The sequence below is a fragment of the Aphidius gifuensis genome, linkage group LG3 (assembly GCF_014905175.1).
Source record: "Aphidius gifuensis isolate YNYX2018 linkage group LG3, ASM1490517v1, whole genome shotgun sequence".
Lineage (NCBI taxonomy): Eukaryota > Metazoa > Arthropoda > Insecta > Hymenoptera > Braconidae > Aphidius > Aphidius gifuensis.
Genome location: NC_057790.1, coordinates 21,431,121 through 21,458,728, shown reverse-complemented (window position 1 = coordinate 21,458,728; position 27,608 = coordinate 21,431,121). Strand labels below are relative to the sequence as shown.

General features: G+C 23.8%; 1 protein-coding gene across 8 annotated transcripts; it reads right to left on the bottom strand.

Moving 5' to 3' along the window:
* Positions 1-19: 19 nt before the first annotated feature.
* Positions 20-25,992, bottom strand: LOC122852782 (sodium bicarbonate cotransporter 3). Of its 8 annotated transcripts, none has more exons than XM_044152780.1 (22): positions 25,759-25,992; positions 25,539-25,668; positions 25,245-25,415; positions 17,138-17,280; positions 16,425-16,556; positions 16,193-16,258; positions 15,504-15,642; positions 11,833-12,052; positions 8,360-8,483; positions 7,657-7,818; positions 6,461-6,555; positions 6,208-6,393; positions 5,229-5,848; positions 5,001-5,166; positions 4,756-4,914; positions 4,527-4,676; positions 4,181-4,456; positions 3,712-4,101; positions 3,514-3,621; positions 3,308-3,442; positions 1,876-2,066; positions 75-1,792 (listed from the first exon to the last, which is right to left on the bottom strand). In XM_044152780.1, exons 4-22 carry the CDS (start codon positions 17,271-17,273, stop codon positions 1,660-1,662), a joined length of 3,588 nt encoding a protein of 1,195 aa, XP_044008715.1. In that variant the 5' UTR covers positions 17,274-17,280; positions 25,245-25,415; positions 25,539-25,668; positions 25,759-25,992; the 3' UTR covers positions 75-1,659. The 8 variants fall into 8 exon arrangements, with proteins under 8 accessions (XP_044008720.1, XP_044008718.1, XP_044008714.1 ...); XM_044152781.1 differs by having other exon boundaries at positions 25,245-25,412; XM_044152785.1 differs by lacking the exons at positions 7,657-7,818; positions 25,245-25,415; positions 25,539-25,668; positions 25,759-25,992 and adding exons at positions 6,962-7,048; positions 19,933-20,160 and having other exon boundaries at positions 20-1,792.
* Between the last annotated feature and the right edge of the window lie 1,616 nt (positions 25,993-27,608).

The following is a 27,608-nucleotide window of genomic DNA, read 5'->3' as shown; positions in this document are numbered from 1 at the left end:
TTATAGTTAAACTCGAATTAATTTTATAGTAACTATTTATTCGAATTATTGTTGAATCTTCTTCCATTAATTTATTGATACTATTAGCAATAGTATTTCGTTTTGAACAAACTGAAATATACATTATTATAACGGATAAAATTTGTGTTACAGTCAGACAATCTTCAAACGATTCGGTTACTTTTGACTTATTTGGATAAGGTTCATAAATCACAAATAAATTTAGGCTTACAATCAAAATCAGGTAAATAGTTAAACAACTAATACTGTATATCAAATCAAAAACAGTACTCAGACATTCTACTTTATAATTATTTCTATCAGTATAAGTAACACAATTTTTCAATGATACTGGTGCTAATCCTATTATTTTAAATAAATAAAACGAACACTTTAATATAAATTTTTCTTTTGTTGAGTACAATGGCTTAACTGAGTTTATCATCCTTATTTTTTTTTCGTAGTTAGATATCTGTACTTGCTTATAATACTTTATGTTACGTTGTGATTTATAGTAGCTTGAGTCACGAATTTTCATGTATAATATACCAATAATCTGATTGAAAATTCGAAATAATATATAATTATTCCTCATGAAAAATTAAAAACCAATAATTATTGAAATTTTTATCATCAGTCAGAATCATACTCACGATTATTCATTTAACACCTTTACCTAGATATTTTTTTTCATGTTTTGTTATACTCAAATCTTGGCATCAACAAACAATGGAATTACACACTCGTGTACATGATAAATTTAATAAATTTTAAATTTTAATTATAACAATAATCGATTTGTGCATTAATACATACAAAATTACAATTTATTATTATTTTTTTAAAGTGATTCTAATAATCATGCATTTTTAATAATTCTAGTAATTTTTCAATTATTAATTTTTATATTTACAATATATTTCATAACACTAATTTAATTAATAAATAATAGAAAATATTAGTGATCAATTTACATTAGTAATTAGGCTTTTTTTTTATATTCAAAAAAATATATTTATCATGAAAATTTTTAGCTGCAATATTATTACGATTGTATTGTTAAAACATTGATATTTTAGACAGAAAAAATATAAATTAGACATTGAATAATTAATTATAAATTAATAAATAGATTTACTTTTTTTATAATATTTAATTTGTAAATACATTTTATTCGACAGAACATTTTAAAAGTAATTTTTTCATTTATGTAAGATACATTTAGTATTTTTATATTTTATAATAAAAAAGAAAAAGTAAAAATATAATTAAAATTAACATTATTTATAACAATGGTAATATATTATTTTACAATTATTAAACTTTCACATTAATCACAATATATTTCTTATACGCAAAAATTATAATTAATAAAATTATGAATAACTTATTAACGATAATAATTATCATCTAATTTATTAATTTTTTTTTGTTAAAAAAATTAAAGCAAATAACTTTTTATAAATATTTAACATGAATATATTTATTCTATTTTCAGGATGTCAATTAAATTATTTTTCTTTAAATTTTTAATCTACAAAAATAATTGGAGAAGACTATAGACATATATTTTTAAAATAAGTTACGAAGGTATATGATAAATTTTAGCGATGAAATATATACATTTACTTGGTGTATTATAAAAAAATTTACTGATAATTATATTTTATTGTTAATATTAATTGATATTCCACAATCATCTTCTTCCTCTTCTGTCATAACTGTTAAATGTGTCATTTCATCAATGACTTTGGATTCCTCGTTTTTTGTATTTTTATTTGACTTTCCTACACTTTTATTTAAAAAAAAAAAAACAATTGTTAAATGAATTTGTTAATGAAAAAAGGAAAAAAAAATTATACACAATTATCATACTTGATTATTTTTGTTTTATTTGTTTTTTCATTTGTTGAATTTGTTTCATTAACTTGTTTCCATATTCCAGTTTTGTTAACTTCCTCGGTGATGTTAACTTTGGTCAATGGAATCTTCATAACATTACCATTTGCCAGTGATATTTGAATGTTACCTGGTTTATTATACTCGATATCATTATCCACCAAAACCTAGTCATTTCATTGACAAGAACATAAAAATTACAAATTAATTTTACCCATCACCATAGTTAATTTTAAGACAAGTTAATTACACATCCAATTCTTAAAATAATTGAAATAAGTAATAAGTTCACATTAACATTAACACATGCAGTATATTATTAATAAATTCAAATAATATTTTAAAATCTTTGTATTGTTTTTTAATTTCTATTGTTTGTGCTTTATTATTTAAGGGAGGCATACCTTTGGAATTATCAAAAACGTCCATCGTGATGTACATTAAAATGCAAATATAACACATCGAAAGCTTTTTTTTTTTGTCATATAAGCTAAAAGGAGTGAAGGTACACAAAAAGAAGATTTCTATGTAAATTTATATTAAAAAAAAACAATTGTTCTTATTGTTTTTGATGGTTGTTTGTGTTCATCTGTTGTATATTATAATTAATAAACAATAATAATCATAAAACTACATAACTACAGACAGCAATAGTATTTACATCGAAATAGTAATATTATATTGAAAGAAATAATGAACCACCGAATTAAAATTGCAGCTATAAATTATCTGTTACCTTAATTAATTCATTAGCAAGAGTAATTATTATTATTATTATTATTATTTCTATCAATTAGCGTAAATTAATTGACGATAATTTGTTGATAATTTAGTGAATGGATAATTATGTTTTCTGCAATTCTATTTCGAATGTTTAAATTTAAAAAAAAAAAACAAAAATTGGTCAGTAATAGATTTAGTAGATAGATAAATAAATATTTAAATAATCATCAGCTATTATTGATAAAATTTAAATGATTATTTTTAATATAAATTTTGAAAAATTTAATAAATTATTATTTTTTTTTTTCTTTAAAAATGAGTCTTTTTTTTGGCACATTATTCACGATTTCGTGTTTTATTTTATTATTGCATTTATTATTAATTTTTAGAATAAAATATTTATATAAAATAATTGACAATAATATATATTTTTAATTGTTATAACAACAATAATTTTTCATATTAAAAATATGATTATTAATAGGCTTTTATATATTTATATTTTTTAGAATAAAAAATTTAAATTTTGTAAATTTAGATGAATAATAATTTTAATAAAAAATAAAAATTAGAAAATATATTTTTGTAGTAGAGCGTTGTTTTATAGTAAATTAATTTTTTTTTTTTTTCGATCATGTTACTTGCAACATACAACTGCTTTAAATATTCGTGTCATAGTGCTAACCTCGCCACTTTCAAGTTGTCGAAGATCATCAGCTCTTTTTTTCGTATTTTCAGGCATAACATCATCTAAAATTTTTAATTCACGTTGAGTGAAACATAAATCTAGTAATTTTCGAATTCCAACAATAACAACCAACTGTAAATTAAATTATATAAAAATTAATAACATAAAAAAATTGTATTATCAAATAAAAAATTAATAATTACCATAAGTGGAAAAAGTATTGATGTACTTTTGAATGATTTTATTGTCCATAAAGTAATTAAACAGGCCATTTGTATTAGTGTAAATACATGAACACGTTTTAATGGAACCTAAGATAATAAAATTATAGTAAATTTATCCTTCAAGTTAATATTTTATAATTTATATATTGAAAAAGAAAAAAAATAAATGATATATACCTGTCTGAGAAACATGTAGTCTGGTTGATACTTAACTGGCATAAACATAATTAATATTCTATCAAAAAATTGGAGGCCTTTAAGTGATGCAACACCCATATAAAGAAATACACCAAATAATACAGGCATAGGAATATGTCCAAGCCAAGGTGTTAACATAACAGAACATCCAATTAATAAAAATATTGTAATATGTGTTACTCTTTGTTCACGTGCACCTAAAAATTGTGGTTTTTCACCAGGTGCTGCACATTCTGATTCTAATTTTAATGAATTAACATGATTTATTGAAAGTACAGTTGCAGCAACAAACCATGGAAGTCCCATTGTTGAACATATTTGAATAAGAATTGCCAAAACAAATAAATCTAAATGATAACCACAACCTTTCTGTAATAACATAAAATAATAATTCTTTAGTATTAATTTACTTTGGTGTATTGTTTCAATAAAAATATATTTAATATACCTTAAATTTATTTTCTTTCCTATTGACAATAACAGCTGTTATTTGTTGATCCATAAAAATAAGAATTGTACCTAATAATGCTGGAAAAAATGCAATAATACAACTCCACCATGGATTTTCATTAAATGGCCAAATTATCCAACCACGACCTTCTAATGTTGGTTTAAATTCACTTGGTACTTGAAGTTTTGGTGTACTTATTCCCATGTAAAAATCTAATGCTGACATTGAAAATATTGCAATGATTACAGCAAAATCACTCACGACTAGTCGGACCTAGAAGATAATTCAAGTTAATTTTAGATTTGTTATTTAAAAATATTTATTTATAAATTTGTATATTTACTTTTGATGGAAAGAAGAGAGCATTTTTAAAGTCCTTTAATACTACTGACAATACGAATGTACCCAAAAAAAGTATAATTGACATTAGGAAGACGTTGGGAACTGGTTGAGGTACAGAACATTGTGATCCTGTCAGAGTTCCATTGTAATACTGAAATAAAATTCATAAAACCAATTTTAATTTTATGCAAATATATATTTTTTTTTATTTTTTATTTATGATTATTTACCTGGCATTCATTAAAATTCAAAGAAGACCAATTGACATTTTTGTAGCTTTCGGAATATGTATTGTATGGCTGTGTACAAACGCAATTGAAAGATAAAAGATTTTGGTCAGGAGGATTTATTGGAAATTTGGCACCAATTGACATAACATTTTCAATAGCCTGCAAAAAAAAATATCAAAATTACTTGATAATTAAGTTAAAAGCTTAAGATTGAAATTGATAAATTAATAAAAATTATTAATTACTTTGTAAATAAATATAAAAGCAATAAGAGTTGCAAAATTTTCTTCTGTAAATCTTGTTATATAACAAACAAGAGCACTTGCATCAATGGCAACTAAAATAAGTAGAATAAATGCAATCCAACTTCCAATACAAAATCTAAACGACATGTAGTTCCAACCGCATTGTCTAAAAAAAAAAAAATAATGAAAATAAAAATAGCTATTAATTTGTAATTTAATAAAACTTACAAACAAAATTCATAGACAATTGTTTCAAAAACAAGAACAGGCCCAGTTGAGCCAAGAATAGTAAGTGGTTGTCCAGAAAAAAATCCATATCCTATTCCACAAACAAAACCAGATACTAATGATTCCATAGCAGCCATATGTTTACCAGTTGCTTCACCCAATAAACCTCCAAAAGTAATTATTGGTGATAAACAAGCAAAATAAAGAAATAATATTGATGATATACATTGTAATGCACATGCATCTTTAAAATCTGATATATAAAATGGTGCTTTTCTTTTAATATCATTAATAAGACCACCAAATAATTTTCCACTTCTTGATAAACCAGATTCTTCACGTATTTTTTGTTCATCAATTATTTCATCATCTTCATCTTTTGATTTATCATCTTTTGGTCTTTTACGAATTTCTTGTGATGGTATTGCTGCTGGTGGTTCTATTCTAATTGATGGATCCCATTCACCAGGTGGTAATACTGTTACAGCATCCAAAAATTCATCTATACCAGCTAATAAATGAGTACGATTTTTTGCTTTATAAGCAACATCATGAAATATTTCATCAGACATAAGAGTTGCCATGGCACGTCCAATTTCGTGAAAACCAGAATTATCACCCTATTAATTTTTTTATTTAAATTAATACCTTTTTTATCAAAATTATACTATCAACTTGTTTATCTTAAATATTTTAATTTTTTAATTTAATATACAAATGGTTTTAATTAATTGACTTTAAGTTTAACAAGTTAAATTAAAAGTTTTTTATAAGAATTTAAAACTTATAAGAAAAATTATTACGTTAAGTCAGAACTAATAAGTTGAAAAAGTTTTAACACAAAATGAAAAAGTTTTCGACAAAATAAAGTTTGAGTTTTAAGATTGAGTGTAAGGCTGTTTGTTTGTTTTTCTTATTTGTCTATCATTATTTCAGTTTATATATTGCTTTGTATATTTAAAAGAAATTATTTATTTACCTTTGGTCCAAGAAGTATAAATATAAATCTTGTTGGTACTGGTACTTCTGTTAAATCACCCATTTTACATGATGACTTAAGTCTTATAAATGCAGATAATGTTTTATCCAAAAAATCAACTTCACCAACAAGTATGTTACTTGCTTCTGCTCCAGGTGGTATTTTACGCATAAAATGAGTATTTCCCTAAATTAGAAAAAAAAACGTTTAACAGAAAACATTTACGAGAAATTAATTTAAATTTAAATCTTACTTTGTGATTTCCTTCACCATTATCAAATCCTGTTGAATTATTATTTCGATTTATGGAAATACTACTTGGACTTCTGTCAATGCCTGGCTCTTGTCCTAAAGTTGTCAATTAATTTTTTTTATCTATTTAATTATTTATTTAATATTAAAGCACACCATGCAGATGAATTTACAAAATGTTCAAATTAATATTTAACTGAATAAATATTTGAATTAAATTTAAATCAATTTATAAAATTATTTTTTCATGATTGCTTTGTTGAATTAATTATCTTATAAACAAATATATGACAATTGAATATTTAAAAAATTCGAAGAAGATAAATCTAATTTTAGTAGGCTTGTTTGTGTTTAAATTATGTGATAAAAAAATTTTTAAAATATTTTTGTATTATTAAAAATAAAATCAAGCAAAAAAATAAGCAAAAATATTTAACATGCAAATAAATTAGTATGTTAGAAAAAGGTTTATACATGTAAATAAGCGTTTCACTGGAATTACCAGGTATTGCAAGGAGTTGATTGATACTTGTGCCACCACTTTGATATGCTGGATTGATGATAACCGGGGTCAAATGTGTTTCTTCCACTACGTAAGCGCAATAATGACAAACAAATAAAAAAAAAATAATAACAACAAAATATATATGACAAATATAATAAACATTTATTAAAAATTTATAATTTTTTTCGTGTATTTATTCATTAGTTGATTGAATTTTTGTGCGTTAATTATTTTTTTATAAATGTGAAATTTTTATAAACACTAAAATTAAAAAATAGGTGTGTATATTTGGAAATATAAGACATTTAAAATTGAGATTAAGATTAAAAAAATTTCGACAAGATAAAAAAAAAAAGAAAAAAAAAATGTTAAACAAGCTGACCTTTTAAACGACACATCCACGGGGTAAATCCTATTGTATGAGATATGTTGAATTCAGCTATCAAGAATAATATTGATAATGTTGTTTTGGATATTTTGTATGTCATTATGATTTTTGAATGTTATTTTTAAATTAAAATTATTATTAATCTGTATGAATAATACTGATACATATTTGTTAGTCTTGCAATTAATATTTAATTATTGTTAACGATGATTTATTAACTAAACAATTATCATATTAGTAATTTTTTTATTATTATCCAGTGCACCAATTAAGTATTTCATTTTTTTTTTTTGTTTGGTTGTACCTGGTACTAGGAGATGATGACCCTTGTGGTCTTTTGATTCTTTTGTAACATATGTTGTATTTTTTTTTTGTAATACACTTGGTGCATATGCATCATTATTCGCATGATTATCTTGTAAATCTGACGTCAACAAGGCATGCATACCACATGAACAGTCACAATCTGTAATTTTTTTTATTTATACTTTTTTTTTTTTTTCTCTTTTAATTCATTTATAATTATCGCTTTAGTTTATACTCTGAGGAATGATGAGTCATGTAAAATATATAATGTAATTTACTCAAATTCGATTTATTTTTTTATTTTTTATGATAATAAATTTATGAAATTAGGTCATTTTTCGTAGTTTTTATTTCTTTTTTTTTTATTGTAGAAAAAATCTTGCTTGCTATATTCAATTTCGACTAAATTAATTATTGTTTCGTTCTATTTTTTACTGTGATCAATAAAATTTTATTCCATTTAGCAGAATTATTTTTGCAATAAAGTTAAAAAAGCTTCGCTGTCGATATTAAATTATTAAAAAAAATAAATAAATGTCAACCTAGATATTTTATTTTTAGTTCATTCAAATCGTCTGAAAAAACTTTACAGATGATATAATTATATATATTCTCTTCTTATTTAATTAATTAAATAGCTCTTGATATCAAAATTTCCTGTTATTATTTGAATCATGTAAGTATATATTTTTTTTACTTACTCTTGGATGATGATTGATTCCTTCCAATATCAGCCAATGATCTAATGATAGGTAAGCGTGACATATTGTTGTCCTTTCGACGTTCATGTTGATGTCGATGGCGTACTAATAATGCCTCTTTAACCTGTCACATTAAATATCATATAAAATATTAATTGATTATTTAAACATCAGTAAATTCAAATGATTAAAACAAGTAAACAAATAATAATAAATAAAAAAAAAATGATCATACAGTTGCTGAAGCAACTGTGCCTTCCCTGCGGGGGGAATTTTAATTTCTTCTTTAATATATTAAAATTCGTGACTACAAATTTATTTCATTCTCTATCGTTACAATGATTATTGTTACAACTAAAATTTATTTAATTTTCATTCATTTTGCTTGTTCCTTCTAATGGGTCATCTCTATGTCCAGAATCGCTTTCTTCCAACCTTATAAACTCTCCGTTTTTATTTATTTTGTTGTACTATGATTTTAGCCTGTCAATGTTAAATATTTATTACAAAATTGTCGAGTTCGATTGTATTTATTTTATTTACTTTTTTCTCTCGGTTGAATCAGGATTTAACGTTTTAGTTGTTGCTGAAGTCGTCGTTATATTTTTAATTTTTTTATATTTATTTATTTTCAATTCCTTTAATGCTATCACATCACCCTTTTTTCCCTAGAAATTTTCTGCCTCTTCATTCAATAAATTTAGTTCAATCTAAAATATATTGTAGCGATATTTATCGCCTACCTTAAAAACCCATCTTATTTTATTTGTTAGACTTTCCGCCGGTGATATTATTTAATTATTTATTTAATTTTGTATTTAAAACTCCAGCTGATGCAGAGAATATTTATTTAAAATACTATTTATTTATTTTCTTCGGTAAAATCCGGGTGAACCCGGTAATACGTATTTTGATTATTATTATTATTATTTGAGACTTAATGATGCGGAGAGTATACTATTCGAACTATATCAAAAGAAGGGGAGTAGTATAAAATTCAGACTACGTATTGTTTTAGAGATAGCACAAACTCTCTCTCTGCTTTGGGACTCGAGCTGAACAGTCGTTCTCTTTGAATAACCAAGTATTCTGAGCCTCTATGGGTTATCCCTGAGAGTAGCCTCGTGTTCGTTTTGGTTATGTTTGACTAAGGTTAGTCCTGGTCTCGTTTAAAAATTTATTGGTTTCAGCGTGTATCTTTGATTTAAATTAATTATTGGAGGTTTGTGACGACGAACTACGATTAAGTTGATTTAGTTAATTTGGATTTTTGGTAGAATAACGCGTGGATTAATTTTCTGATCACGATTTAAGTTTTGCTTTTGTATACGAATATCTTTTGAGGCTATTTACGGATTTAGAGTCGATTTACTGGCGGTTTGTGTAAGCAGATTTCGATTAAGTTGAGGTATTCTCGATTCTAATTTTGTGGTTATAAAATATGCTATTTTGGATTTTTGATACGTTTTTAATTATGTTTTGTATTTTATTATTGAGATTTTGAATATAAATGCTGATTTACTGCTTTGCTTAAATATTGTTTATTAAATTTATTGTTCAATTAATTCTCACACACGACTTTACCCGTCCCTCTCTCCATAACCCACACCCTGAGCGACCCTGAGGTTTTCCTCGAAGACTGAGTCTATGGAAGGTTTGTTTCGATTGAGTTTCTGGTGTTAATTTTGTGCTTTTAATTTCCGATTACGACTACGATTTGGTTTAAGATTTCGACTACGTTTAAGATTATGTTTGAGTTTCCGTTCCGTTTCCGTTACGTTGCAGTGTTGCAGTTGGTTTACAAGGTTTTATGGTTCCTCGATTTTACTCATTTTCCAGTTATTATTGTTATTATTGCGTTTGAGAATTTATTTTATAATTTTGAGTTACGAAACTACGTTTCAGTTATTATTATTATTATGTTACTCATTTATTAATTTTGGTATTACTGTTCGGCCTAAAATCGAATAAACCAATAATATATTTATATTATTTATATTTATTATAAATATTATTTAAAAATATTAATTCCCATTAGCAACGGTCCGATGGTAGCTGATCGAAATGTCATGTTACAATATTTCCTTGGTAATTATTATCTTTGTTTAGTTTAATCAAACTTTTCATTTATTTTATTTTACTTCATAATCACTGTGTCTGCTAATGTTATTGTTCTTTATTTTAATAATAACCGTCCTGACATTGCATATATAAATACTTTATTTATTGCTATTATGATTGCGATGATATCTAAATAATGTCATTATTATTATTGAATAGTTTTCTTTTTTTTTTTTTTTTTTTTTTTTAAATTTTTTTTCCTGCAAATGAATTAATTGGAAAATTTAACATTTCTTTTTTTTTTTTAATTTGGAAATTAATTTTTTGTTAATTTTCATTTTCCTTATCGTCATCGAATTTTATATTAGCTTCTACTGGTATGATTATTTTTTTTATTATTGATGGGTATTGTTCATTAATTTTTCTCACTAAAAATCCAGTGATCGTATATATTTTGTTGATTAACTTGAATATTTAATAATTTATCATGTTAATAATTTTTAAAATCTTTTTGTTGAAAAATCTTGTTGTTAAATATGATTTTTTCATGATATTTTGCTATACTTTTCTTTTTTGTTCACTCATATTTTTCTAATATTTTCTTATCATTATCGTATTTTTCTTTATATTCAGTGATTTTTCTATATTTTCGTTTATTCGTTTATATATTCTTTATTTTTTTATATTTTTCTTCATTTTCCATATTCGTCTTTGAATTAATTAAGGGACTTAGAAATTTTTAAGGGGGCGTAATTGATATGTTCCCTTATTTATCGTTTTTTTCTTTATATTCAGTCACTTTTCTATATTTTCCTTTATATTTACCGATTTTTCTTTGATATTTTCCTATATTCTCCTTTATATTTACTGATATTTTCCCATATTTATCGTTTCTTTCTTTATATTCAGTCACTTTTCTATATTTTTCTTTATATTTACTGATATTTTCCCATATTTAGCTTTTTTTTCTTTAAATTCAGTGACTTTTCTATATTTTTCTTTATATTTTCTATATATATTGTATTGGTTAAGATTAAGGGACTTAGAAAATTTTTTGGGGGGGTGTCTACCATGGTTGAGATTTAAGGACTTAGGAAATTTTTTAGGGGGGGTGTCTACCATGGTTGGGGGGGGTCCAGAAGAAAAGCGAAAACAATAGGAAATTAAAATTCCCTAAAAAAAACAATATAATTAAATTGACAATTTATTTTCAAGAGTTAATCAACTAAAAGCATCAGCATAAAAAAAAAATAATAAAAAATTGAATTGATATACTGTCGAAGGATCAAAACAACAGTGATATGGAAAAATAAAATATATTTTATGAAGAACTGTTGGAGACTAAATGTCAAGTGAGTGATTGATTTAAAAATAGAAAAAAAAATTAATATAAAATGTATTTATTTATTTACCTTTTCTCTAGTGTCAGTGGGTAAAGATCCTTTGTTAATCATATTGTCGAGAAGAAGATCAGATATTTGTTCCAGACTAGTAGCTTCCATATCAAGCATTACTGTGCCATTTAATAAAAGACTCCGTAATTCAAAAAGCGCGTGTAATGATAATGTTGCTACGTGTGGTTTGCTCCATCGATTACCACCCTCTTCAACATCTTCTTCAAATTTTATCCATCTTTTAAAAAATTTAATAAACGAAATGAATAAATTGTTTTTATTTTTATTTATTTATTATACAAGGGCGACCGAGCTAATTACTCAAAAAAATTAATATTTGATCAATCCCTTGTTTTATTTTTCATAACTCATTGTATAACGCGTTGCCTATTCTATTATCCTAAATAAATATAAATTGGAACAGGTAATATTTACACGATACAAAATACCTCTTTGCCTAACCTATATTCCTGATACGAACTTGTCTTTTTTAAAAAAAATACATAGTCGAAATTTTTTTTTTTCAGGGTATTATAAATTAGAAGAGGTATTTTTTCCACAAAAAAAAATACCTCCTTGCCTATCCTATGTTCCTGATACGAACTTGTCTTTTTTAAAAAAAATACATAGTCGAAATTTTTTTTTTTCAGGGTATTATAAATTAGAAGAGGTATTTTTTACACAAAAAAAATACCTCCTTGCCTATCCTATGTTCCTGATACGAACTTGTCTTTTTTATAAAAAAATACATAGTCGAAATTTTATTTATTCAGGGTATTATAAATTAAAAGAAGTAATTTTTCCGAAATACAAAATACCTCTTCGGTCATTCTATGTTCCTGATACGAACTTGTCTTTTTTAAAAAAATTACATAGTCGAAATTTTTTTATTTCAGGGTATTATAAATTAGAAGAGGTATTTTTTCCACAAAAAAAAATACCTCCTTGCCTATCCTATGTTCCTGATACGAACTTGTCTTTTTTATAAAAAAATACATAGTCGAAATTTTTTTTTTTCAGGGTATTATAAATTAAAAGAAGTAATTTTTCCGAAATACAAAATACCTCTTCGGTCATTCTATGTTCCTGATACGAACTTGTCTTTTTTAAAAAAAATACATAGTCGAAATTTTTTTTTAAGGGAATCATAAATTAGAAGAGGTATTTTTTCCACAAAAAAAAATACCTCCTTGCCTATCCTATGTTCCTGATACGAACTTGTCTTTTTTAAAAAAAATACATAGTCGAAATTTTTTTTTTTCAGGGTATTATAAATTAGAAGAGGTATTTTTTCCACAAAAAAAAAATCTCCTTGCCTATCCTATGTTCCTGATACGAACTTGTCTTTTTTAAAAAAATTACATAGTCGAAATTTTTTTATTTCAGGGTATTATAAATTAGAAGAGGTATTTTTTCCACAAAAAAAAATACCTCCTTGCCTATCCTATGTTCCTGATACGAACTTGTCTTTTTTAAAAAAAATACATAGTCGAAATTTTTTTTTTCAGGGTATTATAAATTAAAAAAAGTAATTTTTCCGAAATACAAAATACCTCTTCGGTCATTCTATGTTCCTGATACGAACTTGTCTTTTTTAAAAAAAATACATAGTCGAAATTTTTTTTTAAGGGAATCATAAATTAGAAGAGGTATTTTTTCCACAAAAAAAAATACCTCCTTGCCTATCCGATGTTCCTGATACGAACTTGTCTTTTTTAAAAAAAATACATAGTCGAAATTTTTTTTTTTCAGGGTATTATAAATTAGAAGAGGTATTTTTTCCACAAAAAAAAAATCTCCTTGCCTATCCTATGTTCCTGATACGAACTTGTCTTTTTTAAAAAAAATACATAGTCGAAATTTTTTTCATTTCAGGGTATTATAAATTAGAAGAGGTATTTTTTCTAAAAAAAAAATACCTCCTTGCCTATCCTATGTTCCTGATACGAACTTGTCTTTTTTATAAAAAAATACATAGTCGAAATTTTTTTTTAGGGTATTATAAATTAAAAGAAGTAATTTTTCCGAAATACAAAATACCTCTTCGGTCATTCTATGTTCCTGATACGAACTTGTCTTTTTTAAAAAAATTACATAGTCGAAATTTTTTTTTTTCAGGGAATCATAAATTAGAAGAGGTATTTTTTCCACAAAAAAAAATACCTCCTTGCCTATCCTATGTTCCTGATACGAACTTGTCTTTTTTAAAAAAATTACATAGTCGAAATTTTTTTATTTCAGGGTATTATAAATTAGAAGAGGTATTTTTTCCACAAAAAAAAATACCTCCTTGCCTATCCTATGTTCCTGATACGAACTTGTCTTTTTTATAAAAAAATACATAGTCGAAATTTTTTTTTTTCAGGGTATTATAAATTAGAAGAGGTATTTTTTCCACAAAAAAAAATACCTCCTTGCCTATCCTATGTTCCTGATACGAACTTGTCTTTTTTAAAAAAAATACATAGTCGAAATTTTTTTTTTTCAGGGTATTATAAATTAGAAGAGGTATTTTTTCCACAAAAAAAAAATAACTCCTTGCCTATCCTATGTTCCTGATACGAACTTGTCTTTTTTAAAAAAAATACATAGTCGAAATTTTTTTTTTTCAGGGTATTATAAATTAAAAAAAGTAATTTTTCCGAAATACAAAATACCTCTTCGGTCATTCTATGTTCCTGATACGAACTTGTCTTTTTTAAAAAAAATACATAGTCGAAATTTTTTTTTTTCAGGGAATCATAAATTAGAAGAGGTATTTTTTCCACAAAAAAAAATACCTCCTTGCCTATCCTATGTTCCTGATACGAACTTGTCTTTTTTAAAAAAAATACATAGTCGAAATTTTTTTTTTTCAGGGTATTATAAATTAGAAGAGGTATTTTTTCCACAAAAAAAAATACCTCCTTGCCTATCCTATGTTCCTGATACGAACTTGTCTTTTTTAAAAAAAATACATAGTCGAAATTTTTTTATTTCAGGGTATTATAAATTAGAAGAGGTATTTTTTCCACAAAAAAAAATACCTCCTTGCCTATCCTATGTTCCTGATACGAACTTGTCTTTTTTATAAAAAAATACATAGTCGAAATTTTTTTTTTTCAGGGTATTATAAATTAAAAAAAGTAATTTTTCCGAAATACAAAATACCTCTTCGGTCATTCTATGTTCCTGATACGAACTTGTCTTTTTTAAAAAAAATACATAGTCGAAATTTTTTTATTTCACGGTATTATAAATTAGAAGAGGTATTTTTTCCACAAAAAAAAATACCTCCTTGCCTATCCTATGTTCCTGATACGAACTTGTCTTTTTTAAAAAAAATACATAGTCGAAATTTTTTTTTTTCAGGGTATTATAAATTAGAAGAGGTATTTTTTCCACAAAAAAAAATACCTCCTTGCCTATCCTATGTTCCTGATACGAACTTGTCTTTTTTATAAAAAAATACATAGTCGAAATTTTTTTTTTTCAGGGTATTATAAATTAAAAGAAGTAATTTTTCCGAAATACAAAATACCTCTTCGGTCATTCTATGTTCCTGTTACGAACTTGTCCTTTTTTAAAAAAATACATACAACCCAATATACCCAGATACCTCATTATAAACAAATATTAAAAAATTTCGACCAATTAGATCACGAATAAAATGCGGTCAAGTGTTCTTTTATAATAGGATTCAAATTTACCTTGCTGTTTCTTTCCACGTCATTTCATCACCATCCTTTATTAATTCCTCCATTTCTGAAAATAATGGATGTGATTCGTGTGCATCATCACCAACCTCTCCACCCAGTATAAATTGTACTCTTTGTGCTGGTGGTGTCACTGAAATTAAAATAAATTGTTTACTTTTCAATTGAAACAACTCCTATTCTTTTTTTCAACAAAAAATATTTAGAGTAAAAAAATATTGAAGTATTAAAAATTGAAGTATATCATGCGTAAAAAAAATATTCAATTGTGCTATGTATTATCATCATTGTTTGGAGTTTCATTAATATTAACTTGATATTTTAAAATGAAAAAAAAGTACATAAATAAAGACAAAAAATTATCAGACAAACATGACCAGACAAAAAAAATAATTTTTTTAATTTTCGTGCCTTAATCATGCTTCCATCAGAGATAAAAATTTTCATTTAATTAATTAATGTTAATTATCACAATTAGCTTGAATAAAATACAATTAAAATAAATAAAAAAATTAACTTTATAATTGTATACCATATAATTTTTATAACATAAGAAGAAACAAATAACATAAGAAGTCCAATTTCTATCTCACATAAAATTTCATATTCATTGATGTATGATAATCACACAACAATCATAGTCAATAAATATAAAATTGATTGGAAGATTAACATTGGCTTACATATTTTTTCACCATCAGGGTCACTGATGTTACAGAGACGACCCCTCTTTGTTGTCATGACAGGTTCTGTAATAATTTATTTATTTTTTTCTCTTTCGTTTTATTACAAAATAATATACTTCCCCTTTCACTCCCCGAATATTTTTTATTTCATAAAACATGTCAAAAAAAAATAAATAAAAGCTTCTATCATTATAGCCATATAGAATATAATAAATAGATTAAAATTTACCTGGTCTTTCATCATCAGTATCTTCTTTGCCATCTGAGTCACCAGAACGTGAATAATGATGTTTATGATGACGACGATGTCTTTTTTCACCTGGAAGATGTACACCAACGTACATTGTATGAGCTCTGTGTCCTATGATTAATAAAAAAATATAAAAAAGGATCTTTAAATAATTTTGTATATGTATATTATTTTTTTGTTAAACATTAAATTGTGCAGATTGAATATTTATGGAACTCGGAATAATCGATTATTGTTAAATGCACATGACGTCATTATATGCTATTCTGAATTTAATTATTTTAAGATATAAATAAACAGTGACCTAGGAATTATCCGGAAAACAAATATAAATCTAATATATATATTTGCAATTATATAATACAAAAATATAGTATTTCATTACATATAATAATTTTTAATTAATACAAACATATTATATTTATTTGTTATTATAATAGTTTCATTAAATTTTATTTTATTTTTGTAAACATGTTTATTATGATGATGCATTGATTTTTATGCTTTCAACATTATATGTACACAGTTCCATCAGGGACTCGTTAAACTGTTATCATAAAAAATCTAATCAAGATTGTTTTTAGTTATATTAAAGTTGAAATCATCAGTGCTGATAATCTCAATAAAATTGCTTATGATAATGAACATTAATTAAAATTATTTAATCAGATGAATGAAAAATATAATAATACCTTCAAAATCTTGTTCGGTATATGATTGATGGGTTGTACGAGATCCTGGATCTTTTGGTGGTTCATCTTCAGTATGACCATTGTTGGATGGAGTAACTCGGCCACTTGCACTGACACTTTTCACACCTGGCTTCATCCAGGTTCTGTTAAAATTTAAATTACAATTAATTACAATTAATTTTTTTTATTAAGTTATTTTATTATTATCATTGGAAATGATAAACACTTGTTTAATTTTTATCTTGATTCCAAGGAGACAATATAAAGACAATGACTAAGAAAAAAATTGAATTATTGAGGTAAATGACAAGTAATTTTAAGTTTATGTAGATAAAAAGTTTTGTCTTTTTGATAAAATCATAAACACATATTTCCGTTAATTTATTATAATTTACAAACATTTTTTAAGTAGGAAAAATTTTTAATGATGATTATATCCGACCGTTAGAATTAATAATAATAAAAAAAAAAAAAAATGTATATTAAGGTTTTTCAAGGTCATTGATGTAAAAATCATTTCATTTTTATTAAATCAAACTAACACAAGTGCTTTTGATATAAATTTATATTGCCCTTTTTTTTTTTTTTTTTAATATTTATACAAATAGCAAAATAATAAATTGACATTTAGCTTAATTGAAAATAAATTTAATTTTTCATTATTAATTTTATAAAGTTAAAAAATTATATTCAAGTGTAGATAAAAAAAAAATTTATCATCACTGATCATAAATTCTTGTGTGTTATCAGTAATTAAAGAAACAAAATTTTATAATCATATTGGCAATAAATAATGATTCTCTGCTAACCAGATGGTGGAAAAAAAAAAATTAAAAACAAAAAAAAGATCAAGTTCACGATGTGCATATGATTAATAATTTGTATAATTGAATAATTATCATGACCTTGACCCTCACTACAATCAAGACAACTGTTTAATTGCTTGACACGGGTAGAAAAAAAAAAATACATATATTTGCCAAGTTAAGAAATTACAGGCATTTTCATTTTTTTTTTTTTTATTATGGTGATTGACTAAAGTCAATGTTAATTTAATTAAAAGTATATTAAGTATTTTGCAAGTAATTTGACTTTCGTTGGTTTATGGTACAGTTTTAAATAAGCTAAATACTTAATTTTTTTTTTTTAATACGTGGCATCCTACCGTAATATTAAAACTGACCTAGATAATAGAGTTAATAAATCATTTCCTGCAAAACACTCATATACACTTGGCTGTCAAAATATTTTCAAATATCAATATCAATAAAATAATATTTTTTTGTTTACCAAAAATTATATAGAAACATTTTAGCCAAATGATTTTGGCTGTACTAAAATTCATCAATAAAAATATATAATTACTTTATTAAATAACATGACAACAATAATTTAGTAATAAAAATTGATTGACAAAATTAACATACATAGCTCTTTTTTTTTTTACATACAAAATAAAATTTTGCCACGCGTTAATGTGTCATTTAAACAGTGCATGTAATTCATGATTCATCATTTAAAAATCTCACTGTGAAAAAGAAAAAAAAAATAACTAATAAATAAAGGAAACAAAATATTTTTATAATAATAAATTGTTATTGAAGAATTTATGTCATATTATTAACTTTAAAAAAAATTAAGTGTATAATTTTTGAAAGAGTTAGCATTATTAATATTGTCATCATCACTTGACACAGTATATTTAATAATGTACTTAATTGTTTGGCCCATGAGTCAGTAAATCTTGTAGAAAAAAAAGAAAAATAATTGAATTACATGTGGCATACTGATCTCTCAGGTTGTATTAATATATTATTTATTTATTTTCATACGATTGTTTTATTTTGTACATTAATACAAAATTTCATTGACAATGCAAAACCATGAATAGAAATAAATATGTATTTTTTTTTTTTTTTTTGTTGATGTATTGTGTTGGAGAATGTTTGTTTGCAAATAATAATAAATATATTTCTATAAAATTTAAAAACATTTGTGTGTAGAGAATAGTAAATAATTTCGAAACTAAAATATCTATGAATACTATATGCAAATTTTCATGTACCTAAGAATAAAAATAACAAATTTTTTGGTTGATTTTCGAGGTCATGTGTGTGTGTGGGTGGCAAACTGATTCGCGGTTTCATACATTTTTTTTTTTAACGAGTTCAAGGTTTAATAAAATTACCGATTTATTATTTATTTAAAAACTATTTTTTTTTAATTAAAAAATATGAATTAATCATTTTTTTTTTTTCAATAGAAATATACTTGGAATTTATATTTTTATATTCATAAATAATATTTTTCAGTTCATCTGAATTTTTTTATTAACCAAATGTATTGATAATAAAAAAAACCGGTTTGTCTAGATTTTATTATACCATAAAAAAATAAGCAATACAACTTTGATAGAAAAATGTAAAAAAAATTCAAAAACTATAAAAAATTAAATTAAAAAATTTATAAATTAATTAATCAATGTCTTAAGAAAATCTGAATTATATATTTCATTTTTTTTTCTTTCTATGTAAATTTTATTATCAGTTGTTTTATTTACTCATCACTTATATCGTTTTAAATTAAAAAAAAAAGAATCAGCAATTTTATAAGTGCATTACAGTCTTGATGAAAAGTATGCCATCAATGAATCGAGTTAATTATTTTAACCTTGTGTCATTGCTCTTATTAAATATCCATTAATTTCACATGACAAATTATGAATAATTTTTTTTTTATTCATCTAATATAATCAATAAAAAAAAGTATATATTATTAAAATTTTAAATACGTACTTTAAATCATGATCGCTCATGATTTATAAATTATTTTCTTTTTAAATTTAACAAAATTGTAAATAAAACAAATTTACTGTAAAAAAAAAAAAAATAACCACTAAACACTTTTGATTATTAACGCATTTCACAAATAGTTTTTAATTAAAGATAATAATTTTTTTAAAAAAAGTGACACCATGTGCGATTTAAAAGTGAATGCATGCACGATGACGAGCGACAAGCAACTGTTGTTGGCTATATCAAGAGTTTTGTATTCTGGTGTCCAGCCGAGTGAGAAAGACAAATGAGAGAAAAAAAAAAATAATATCATGACGGGGGCTATAACCAACTGATATGACTAGATGATATATTTAATTAAACATATATATTCATGTCAATTTTCATGAGGGAAAAAAAGGAAATAAAACAGAGATTTTTTTTTTTTTTCGCCTGAACCAACAAAACCTTCGGGTTATAAAAAAAATAATGCAAATAATTAAAACAAGTTACAATTATTGATAAATGTCTATATTGACCCAACACTCTTGTGTCAATAATTCATCAATCATAAAAATAAGTGGTGACAGTAATGTATGATATTATAAAATAATAAAAAAATTATATATATCGAGTTGTTGATTAAATAATAGTATAGTTTGTAACATTGTTTTAAAAATATTATTAAACGATTAATAAAATTTATTTCGGTCTTTTTTTTCTTCTCATTTCAAAGTTTAATAGTGACTTGATATTTATATCTACCTATAATTAACAAATTTTCATAATGATTGTGTGATAAAAATATTATTATTGTATTTTTTTATTTAAAAATAAAATTATATCTCAAGGTTTGTTAAATATTATCTTTTTTTAAATTTTATATTTTATTGAATTTAATTAAAATATTTTTTTTTCTATTTTTTTATTTCCAATGTAATCTATAATTATTTTTTTTTTGTAATTTAATTATATTTTTTATTCTATCTTATTATTGAATTATTTTAAATTTAAATTTATTTATTTCGATATTATATTTAAATAATTCCATTCTTTATTTTCAACTTTTCTATTGTCATTATTTTACATTGTGAATATTTCGTGATTAACAACAATGAATTTTACGCGGATGTTCGTTGTTAATTTATTGCACAACATCAGTATTACTATGTATATAATTATGAATTTATTATCACGCGTATACATGACAATGATGCGAAAGTTTAGTTATATTTTTTAAAAATTCCATTCTTAATATATTACTTAAATTAACCAAAATAATATATATTTTTTTATTTTAATAATATTATAATTTTTCATAATTTAGTTTATTAATTTTTGTCCTTATTGATAAACCAGATTATTCCGCATTATATGTGTGGGCATGTAGACAATGAAAGTATGAATAAGATTGTTATTTTTTTTTATCGTTGAGGTTGAAGGACAAGCTAAACGATCATGTTTAAAAAAAAATTAAAAAGACATACATTTTTTTAAGTGTCATTTCTTGAATAGTTATCTTGACTGCTTTTAACACTGCTATGTAACAGGTGATTATTACTTATAAGTGCGAGTGTTGCACGCAATTCTAATTTACATGTTTTTCTGAAAAATACTTGTCTCAAGTTTTTATGCAAAATAGACAATTTATTTAATACATAAATCATTTTTATTTTTTTTTAATTAACTTTACTTTATCTTAGTATTATTTATCAAGATTATTATTCATATATATAAATATATAGATGATATTATTGTTATTATTATCATTGTGTAATATGGTCAAATAAAATTGATTTGACCCCAACTCATGTCAGACACAACAGTGACAAGGTCAAAAATATATAAACACAATGTTATTTATTTGTAAATAATACTCAATTTTTGATACATGATCAGATCAATAATTTTTCTAATAAAATAATAATAATTTAATAGAAATAAAAAATAGAATAAATAAATGAAAATGAGATGTAAAAAAAAGGTTAAAATCATTTAATGAATAATTTAAATTAAATAGGAATTTATAGAAAAAAAAATGTTTTTTTATCATTATATATTAGAAATTTAAATTTTATATTAGATTTTTTTTGTTTGCGACTGGTTTTATAAATATATTTAAAATATTTATTTGAAAAAGTTTTGAATAATATTATTTTCAAATAGAAAAAATAATAAAAAATATATGTCACTGTATGATATCTTGAAAAATGATAACACACTAATCACCTGAACTAATCACTTTTTATAAATTATAGAAGGATAATGCGAATGTTGAAACATATTGTATTTATAAATATATATTTATTATAAATAAAAAAAAAATATGGCAAATAAATCTGGTGAAAACTGGTTGATACCAGAGTAGATCACCTTTAATTATTATTCAAAAATTTGTTTAAATATTATGAATTTAACAAACATCTGCTGTTTGTACAATTAGAAAGTATTGTGTAAAATATTTTTTTAATACAACTTTAAGTGTATTTTTATTATCAATTATCATGTAAATTTGTATTCTTTAAAATATCCAAAGAATAAAATAAATGAAATTTTCAAATATTTACAAAATTCACGTATTCATTAAATTAAAAATCTAAAAACAAATATTATTTTCCAATTTTTATTTGCATGTAGAAAAAAAAAATTAAAAATATTTCTTTTTTTATTATTATTATGTTTATCACGTGTAAAATAAAATTGTAATAATTAATTTTATTCACCATGAGACTTTCAAGTTGATATTAATCTTGTAAATATTATCGAGATAATTATGTAACACATTGATATATAAAATGTTTTATATATTACATATGTGTAATATGTTTTTTCAAGGTTAAGTTTAAAGAGATAGGTCACTAAGTATGTATATAAATTTAATATGACAATTTATTAAATTACATGTCTGTAATATGAATAAATATGCGACAAGATTTAACAATATTTACATAAATATAAATAACATATATATAAAAATTTGATTTTGAAATTTTTTATTTGAATTTAACGAAGACTAATATTTAAATTATTTTTCAAAAGCTCCTTACTTTAAAATAATATTGTTCATCTAATGTGAGGAAATTCAGGAAAATTGTAAATCTTGATAAGATAAAAATGAAATAATTTTTTTTTTTTTTCTTTTGATTTTTATGTTGATAATAATTTTATTAATAATTAATTTGAAATTTAATTATATTCAAAAAAAATCCCTCAATCTTTGTGATTAGATTTTTTAATTTAAATTTTTTTTCTTCAATTGGTTTGCAAGTTTTTTTTTATGACACAAGCAATTAGGAAAGAAAAATTTGATATGAATAATTTATGGAGGCTAACGTGATGGCTTTAAAATAAAACCAGTGTTGTCTTATTTTGTTTATTTTTATTTTTATTTGATACTGGGAAAGATAAGGTTTGATAAATATTTCATTGGTTTTAAGCAGATTTAAATACAATCTGCTATAAAAAAAAAAAAAAAAATTTATCTTGGATATTATTTCGTGAACTTTTAATTACCCTAAATAATGTGCAACAAGTCATCTTCATTACTAGACAATGTAACTGAGCAAAAGATTTAATAACCAGTCATAAAAAAAAAAAAACAAAAACTGGGTCAAAAAGATGCAAAAAAAAGTTTGAAATTTATAAATCTTCATGATAATTTTGCCTCAATTCGTGCACGTGTTTTACATCTAGACTAAACCAATGATTCGAAAGTTAATTCAATTACAATTGTTGATAAAAAAAATCAACAATAAAAAACAATGATATATTCAAAATAAATAATAATAGTTTAATTATTATTTAAATAACAAAAAAATATAAATGATAATAATTGATAAACATAACAATTAGATTGTTTATGTATTAAAAAATAAAGATCACAGTGAATTAAATACAAACTCGAGTCATTAATTCACAAGATAAAAAGAATTTTTTTTTTATAAATATAAAAACAAACAAAAAATAATACTTGATGAATATGTTTATCAGTCATATGAAGTCTCAATGATCGGAGATGACTTTGATGTTAATATTAGAATAACACATTAACAAGTGTTTGTACAATAAAATTATAACTAAAATTTTTATTACAAACAAACAATTTTTTGATAAATAAATAATGAAAAAATTTATTAAAATTTGCTTTTAGTAAATTACCTTTTTTATTATTCTTAAATTGTTGAAACGATGAAATTAATTTTAAACACACATGTGCACTATTTAAAACAACAATAAATCAAGAAGAAATGTTGTTTATTTTTGGGATAATAATTGAATTTTAGTTTTTGACTTTTTCAATAATAAAACAGGTAAAAATTATTCGCGTTTTGGATTCGCGTAACGATGGTACTGCTCTGACTGAATTTGCAGGCGACTCTATTTCTGTGTATTGATCTACCCCTCTACAAAATATGATAGCGCAGCGCCCAGCAGCATCAATTTTATCGTTACTGCACAGCTTTTCATGTACTTGTATTGCAAAAATATATATAAAAAATTTTACCCATAAATTTTAATGACTTTCCTATGTATATTTAATTCAATATTTACCCGGCGGTTATTTTAAAAATAATCTATTCATTATTTCGACGTTTTGAATTTTCAATATTTCTAAACAAACCCAGAGATTATCTCCAGCATAACACTGGATCAATCAAGCTTCAAAATTATTGTATACATTATATTCAAGTATATATTTATGTTAGCTAACAGTATGAAAGCAGTGACAATTAATTTAGAATTTTAAATTAATTTAAAGTTAATCATTAAAAATTAAAAAAAAGGGTCATCTATTGAATTTTTCATTATTCAAACTATATCAATCGTGGCCAAATAATTCAAAGCTCAGGGCACATTGAAAAAAATTAATATTAAATAAAAAAATTTCAATTATAACAATGGAACAGGAAATGGAGTTTGAATCTATTCGTTCTATTATAAGAACAATAAAAGTCTATTTTATTTAGAAATTGGCTCTTTAGAAACACAGCATAGAAACTTTTATTTTTTGAATTTAAATACTATCTAGAATATTAATAGACGTTTTTAGGGTAAAACAAGTTATTAAATATTATTGTAATCAATTGATTCTATTAATTTCAATTGACAGTAATATTTTTCTATGGCTGTTTTTTTAAATTAATTTTAAAGACAATAATTAAAGAATAAAATAGTATTGTTGGCATGTCGAAGTGTTAGAAAATAATTAAAATTAAAAAAGTATTTAGCACTTGATAAACAATATAAATAAAAGAATTCACGTGTGCTGAAAGCTTGCGAAAGCTTCAAGTATATTAATTTTAAATAAAGTCAATGACCAGAAGGCCTCTTACCGTTTCTATCAGATTCATGAAGATGTTCCTCAGTCTTTCCATGATATTCCTCTTTATCAGAATCTCGATCCAATTTATTGATCTGTATCCAGTTGCTGGATTTAACCAAATATTTTCTATCAGTGGCAGTTGTTTCTGAACATGTCAGAGCTAAATAAAGCTTTAGTCCTGCTGGTGATGATAAATCATTATTAATTTATCCAATTACATATTTCAATTTTGTTATAACGAACTGTTTGAATCTTTGGCTTTTATTATAATAAATTTGTCAAAGATAAATTAAAACTAACATACCTTCCATCATCATCAACATCATTTGATTTTTCTGATAATCTTGATAAAACATTTCATTTATTTTTGGAGCAGTCTGCTTATCAGCACATAATCATTTTCAACTAATGTTCCAATTGGATCCAATAACATTCTATAAATACAAAAGTAGAGAATAATCAATCATCATTCTTTAATATAATCAACAATTATAATAAATTTAATTGAGCTTTAAAAAGCTTACCTTTTATTTTTCACAACATTGATTGTTATTCCAATGACATGTTACTGGGGTACAAATACTGGTAGTTGTTTGATAAATAATCATCAATATTCAGCAATAAATTATCAATCACGAGATTAACAATGAATAAGCAATGTTATTCATTATAAATAAACAATTAATTAGTTTAATTAAACCACTGAATATCATTGTAAAATGATCAAACAACAACAACAACAAACAACACGATTGTCATTCGATCAACACGTTAAACCAAGAATATTTTTTTTATTGAGAAGCATCACCGAATTGTGAACGTGAAAGCAGCTCTACCAAGTGGCAGGAACACTGACTATTTATTTTAAACCTGTCGGTAAAATGTTGGTAATGTTTATGTAGGTAAAGAAATTTTTTATGTTTAGCTATTGGATAAATAGGTGGCTATTTTTTTATTCATCGATGCAATAGTTAATTATGAATTGTGCAATATCAAATGCATTTCAAATAGCGAATTTAATTCTTCATAAGACTTTGATAACAAGCATGTCAACAATAAACATGTCGCTTCTGAAATAGTCATTATTATTTTCAGTTGAGTTTACATTTCTACAAATTAGAATTCCTTATCATTTGTAAATTGAAATAGTAGATTCTCTTCAAACGGTATATATACTTTTGCATTTCTAATCACAAACATCTTTCATATAAAAAAAAAAAAGTTTGTTATTGGTTTTTAATTGTCAATGCCTTAAAAAATCTTCAATTATTCCCACCTGTACACCATTCAATAATGTCTATAATTAAATGATAAAGCACTCAAGATAAAATTTCGATAAAGTGATCACGAAAATTGTAGCTTACCCTCTTCATTCGATCGTCAAAGATAAAAGCATAATTGGTAAAGCCAAATAACCTTAAATTTTCGTCTTTATAATGATAAGATCGAATCTTCTTTCTTTTTTTTCATTCATTTTTCTTTTTCGAAGAGAAATTCTTTAGAGCTTATATTCAGATTAATTAAAGTCATCGCAGCCGTCTTTTTTGGGCGTGAATTAAGGTAAAAAAAAGAAAGAAAAAAAATAAAAAACTGTGAACCATCAAGGTATAGCGTCATCTGCAACTTTACAAAAGCACCTTTTAATTTTTTTACTGACAACAAGTATTAGCGTCCTCATATAGATTAGTATCAATGAACACAAAAAAAAAGGAAAAAAAAAAACGCATGACACCAAAAATTGCTAGACGAACACGCACCTATTTTACACTTTCTTATCAAACATCTTAAAAAAACATTTTCAAAATTTTCAGAAATAACAATATCTTCTAGCCCAGCCTTTTTCACGCTAAACGGATGATTTTTTTTTCGCACTTTGCAATTTTATTTATATATTATTTTTATTTTTCTATATATACATATTTTTTTTCTTATACAAACAGCAGTTTATTATTGACATAATAATGCGTGGGAAATGTCGGAGAATAACATAAAGATAAGAAATAAAAAAAGACAATCTATTGAATATATTGTTTAACAACATGATAAGCTTGATGAAATCATATGTGAATTGATGATTGTTAATTTACACTGTTGTTTGAGTCAAGCATTAGCACAGGAACAAACTTGACACGCCTGTAAGTAAATTATTTTTATCATACATAAATATTTTTTAAAATACAACTAAATTTACATCAAAGTCAATTATCGGATGTTAAATATATAGACGGGTGTTTAACACGTGTCACATTGATATCAAATCTGTATATTTATTATTGATACAATGTCTCATCATCAAATAATATTTGTATTCTATAAATTCACTTGTCATCATCAGATATAATAGACTAAACATAAATCATCATAAAAAAAATTG

Excerpts from the sequence above, each read along its gene's own strand:
- LOC122852782 (XM_044152779.1), bottom strand. The coding sequence starts at position 19,952 with ATGAGCGATCATGATTTAAA. Across the intron at positions 16,259-16,424 it reads TACTGATGATGAAAGACCAG|AACCTGTCATGACAACAAAG; the intron begins GTAAATTTTAAT and ends AAATTATTACAG. Across the intron at positions 8,484-11,832 it reads CCACTGACACTAGAGAAAAG|GTTAAAGAGGCATTATTAGT; the intron begins GTAAATAAATAA and ends TTAATGTGACAG.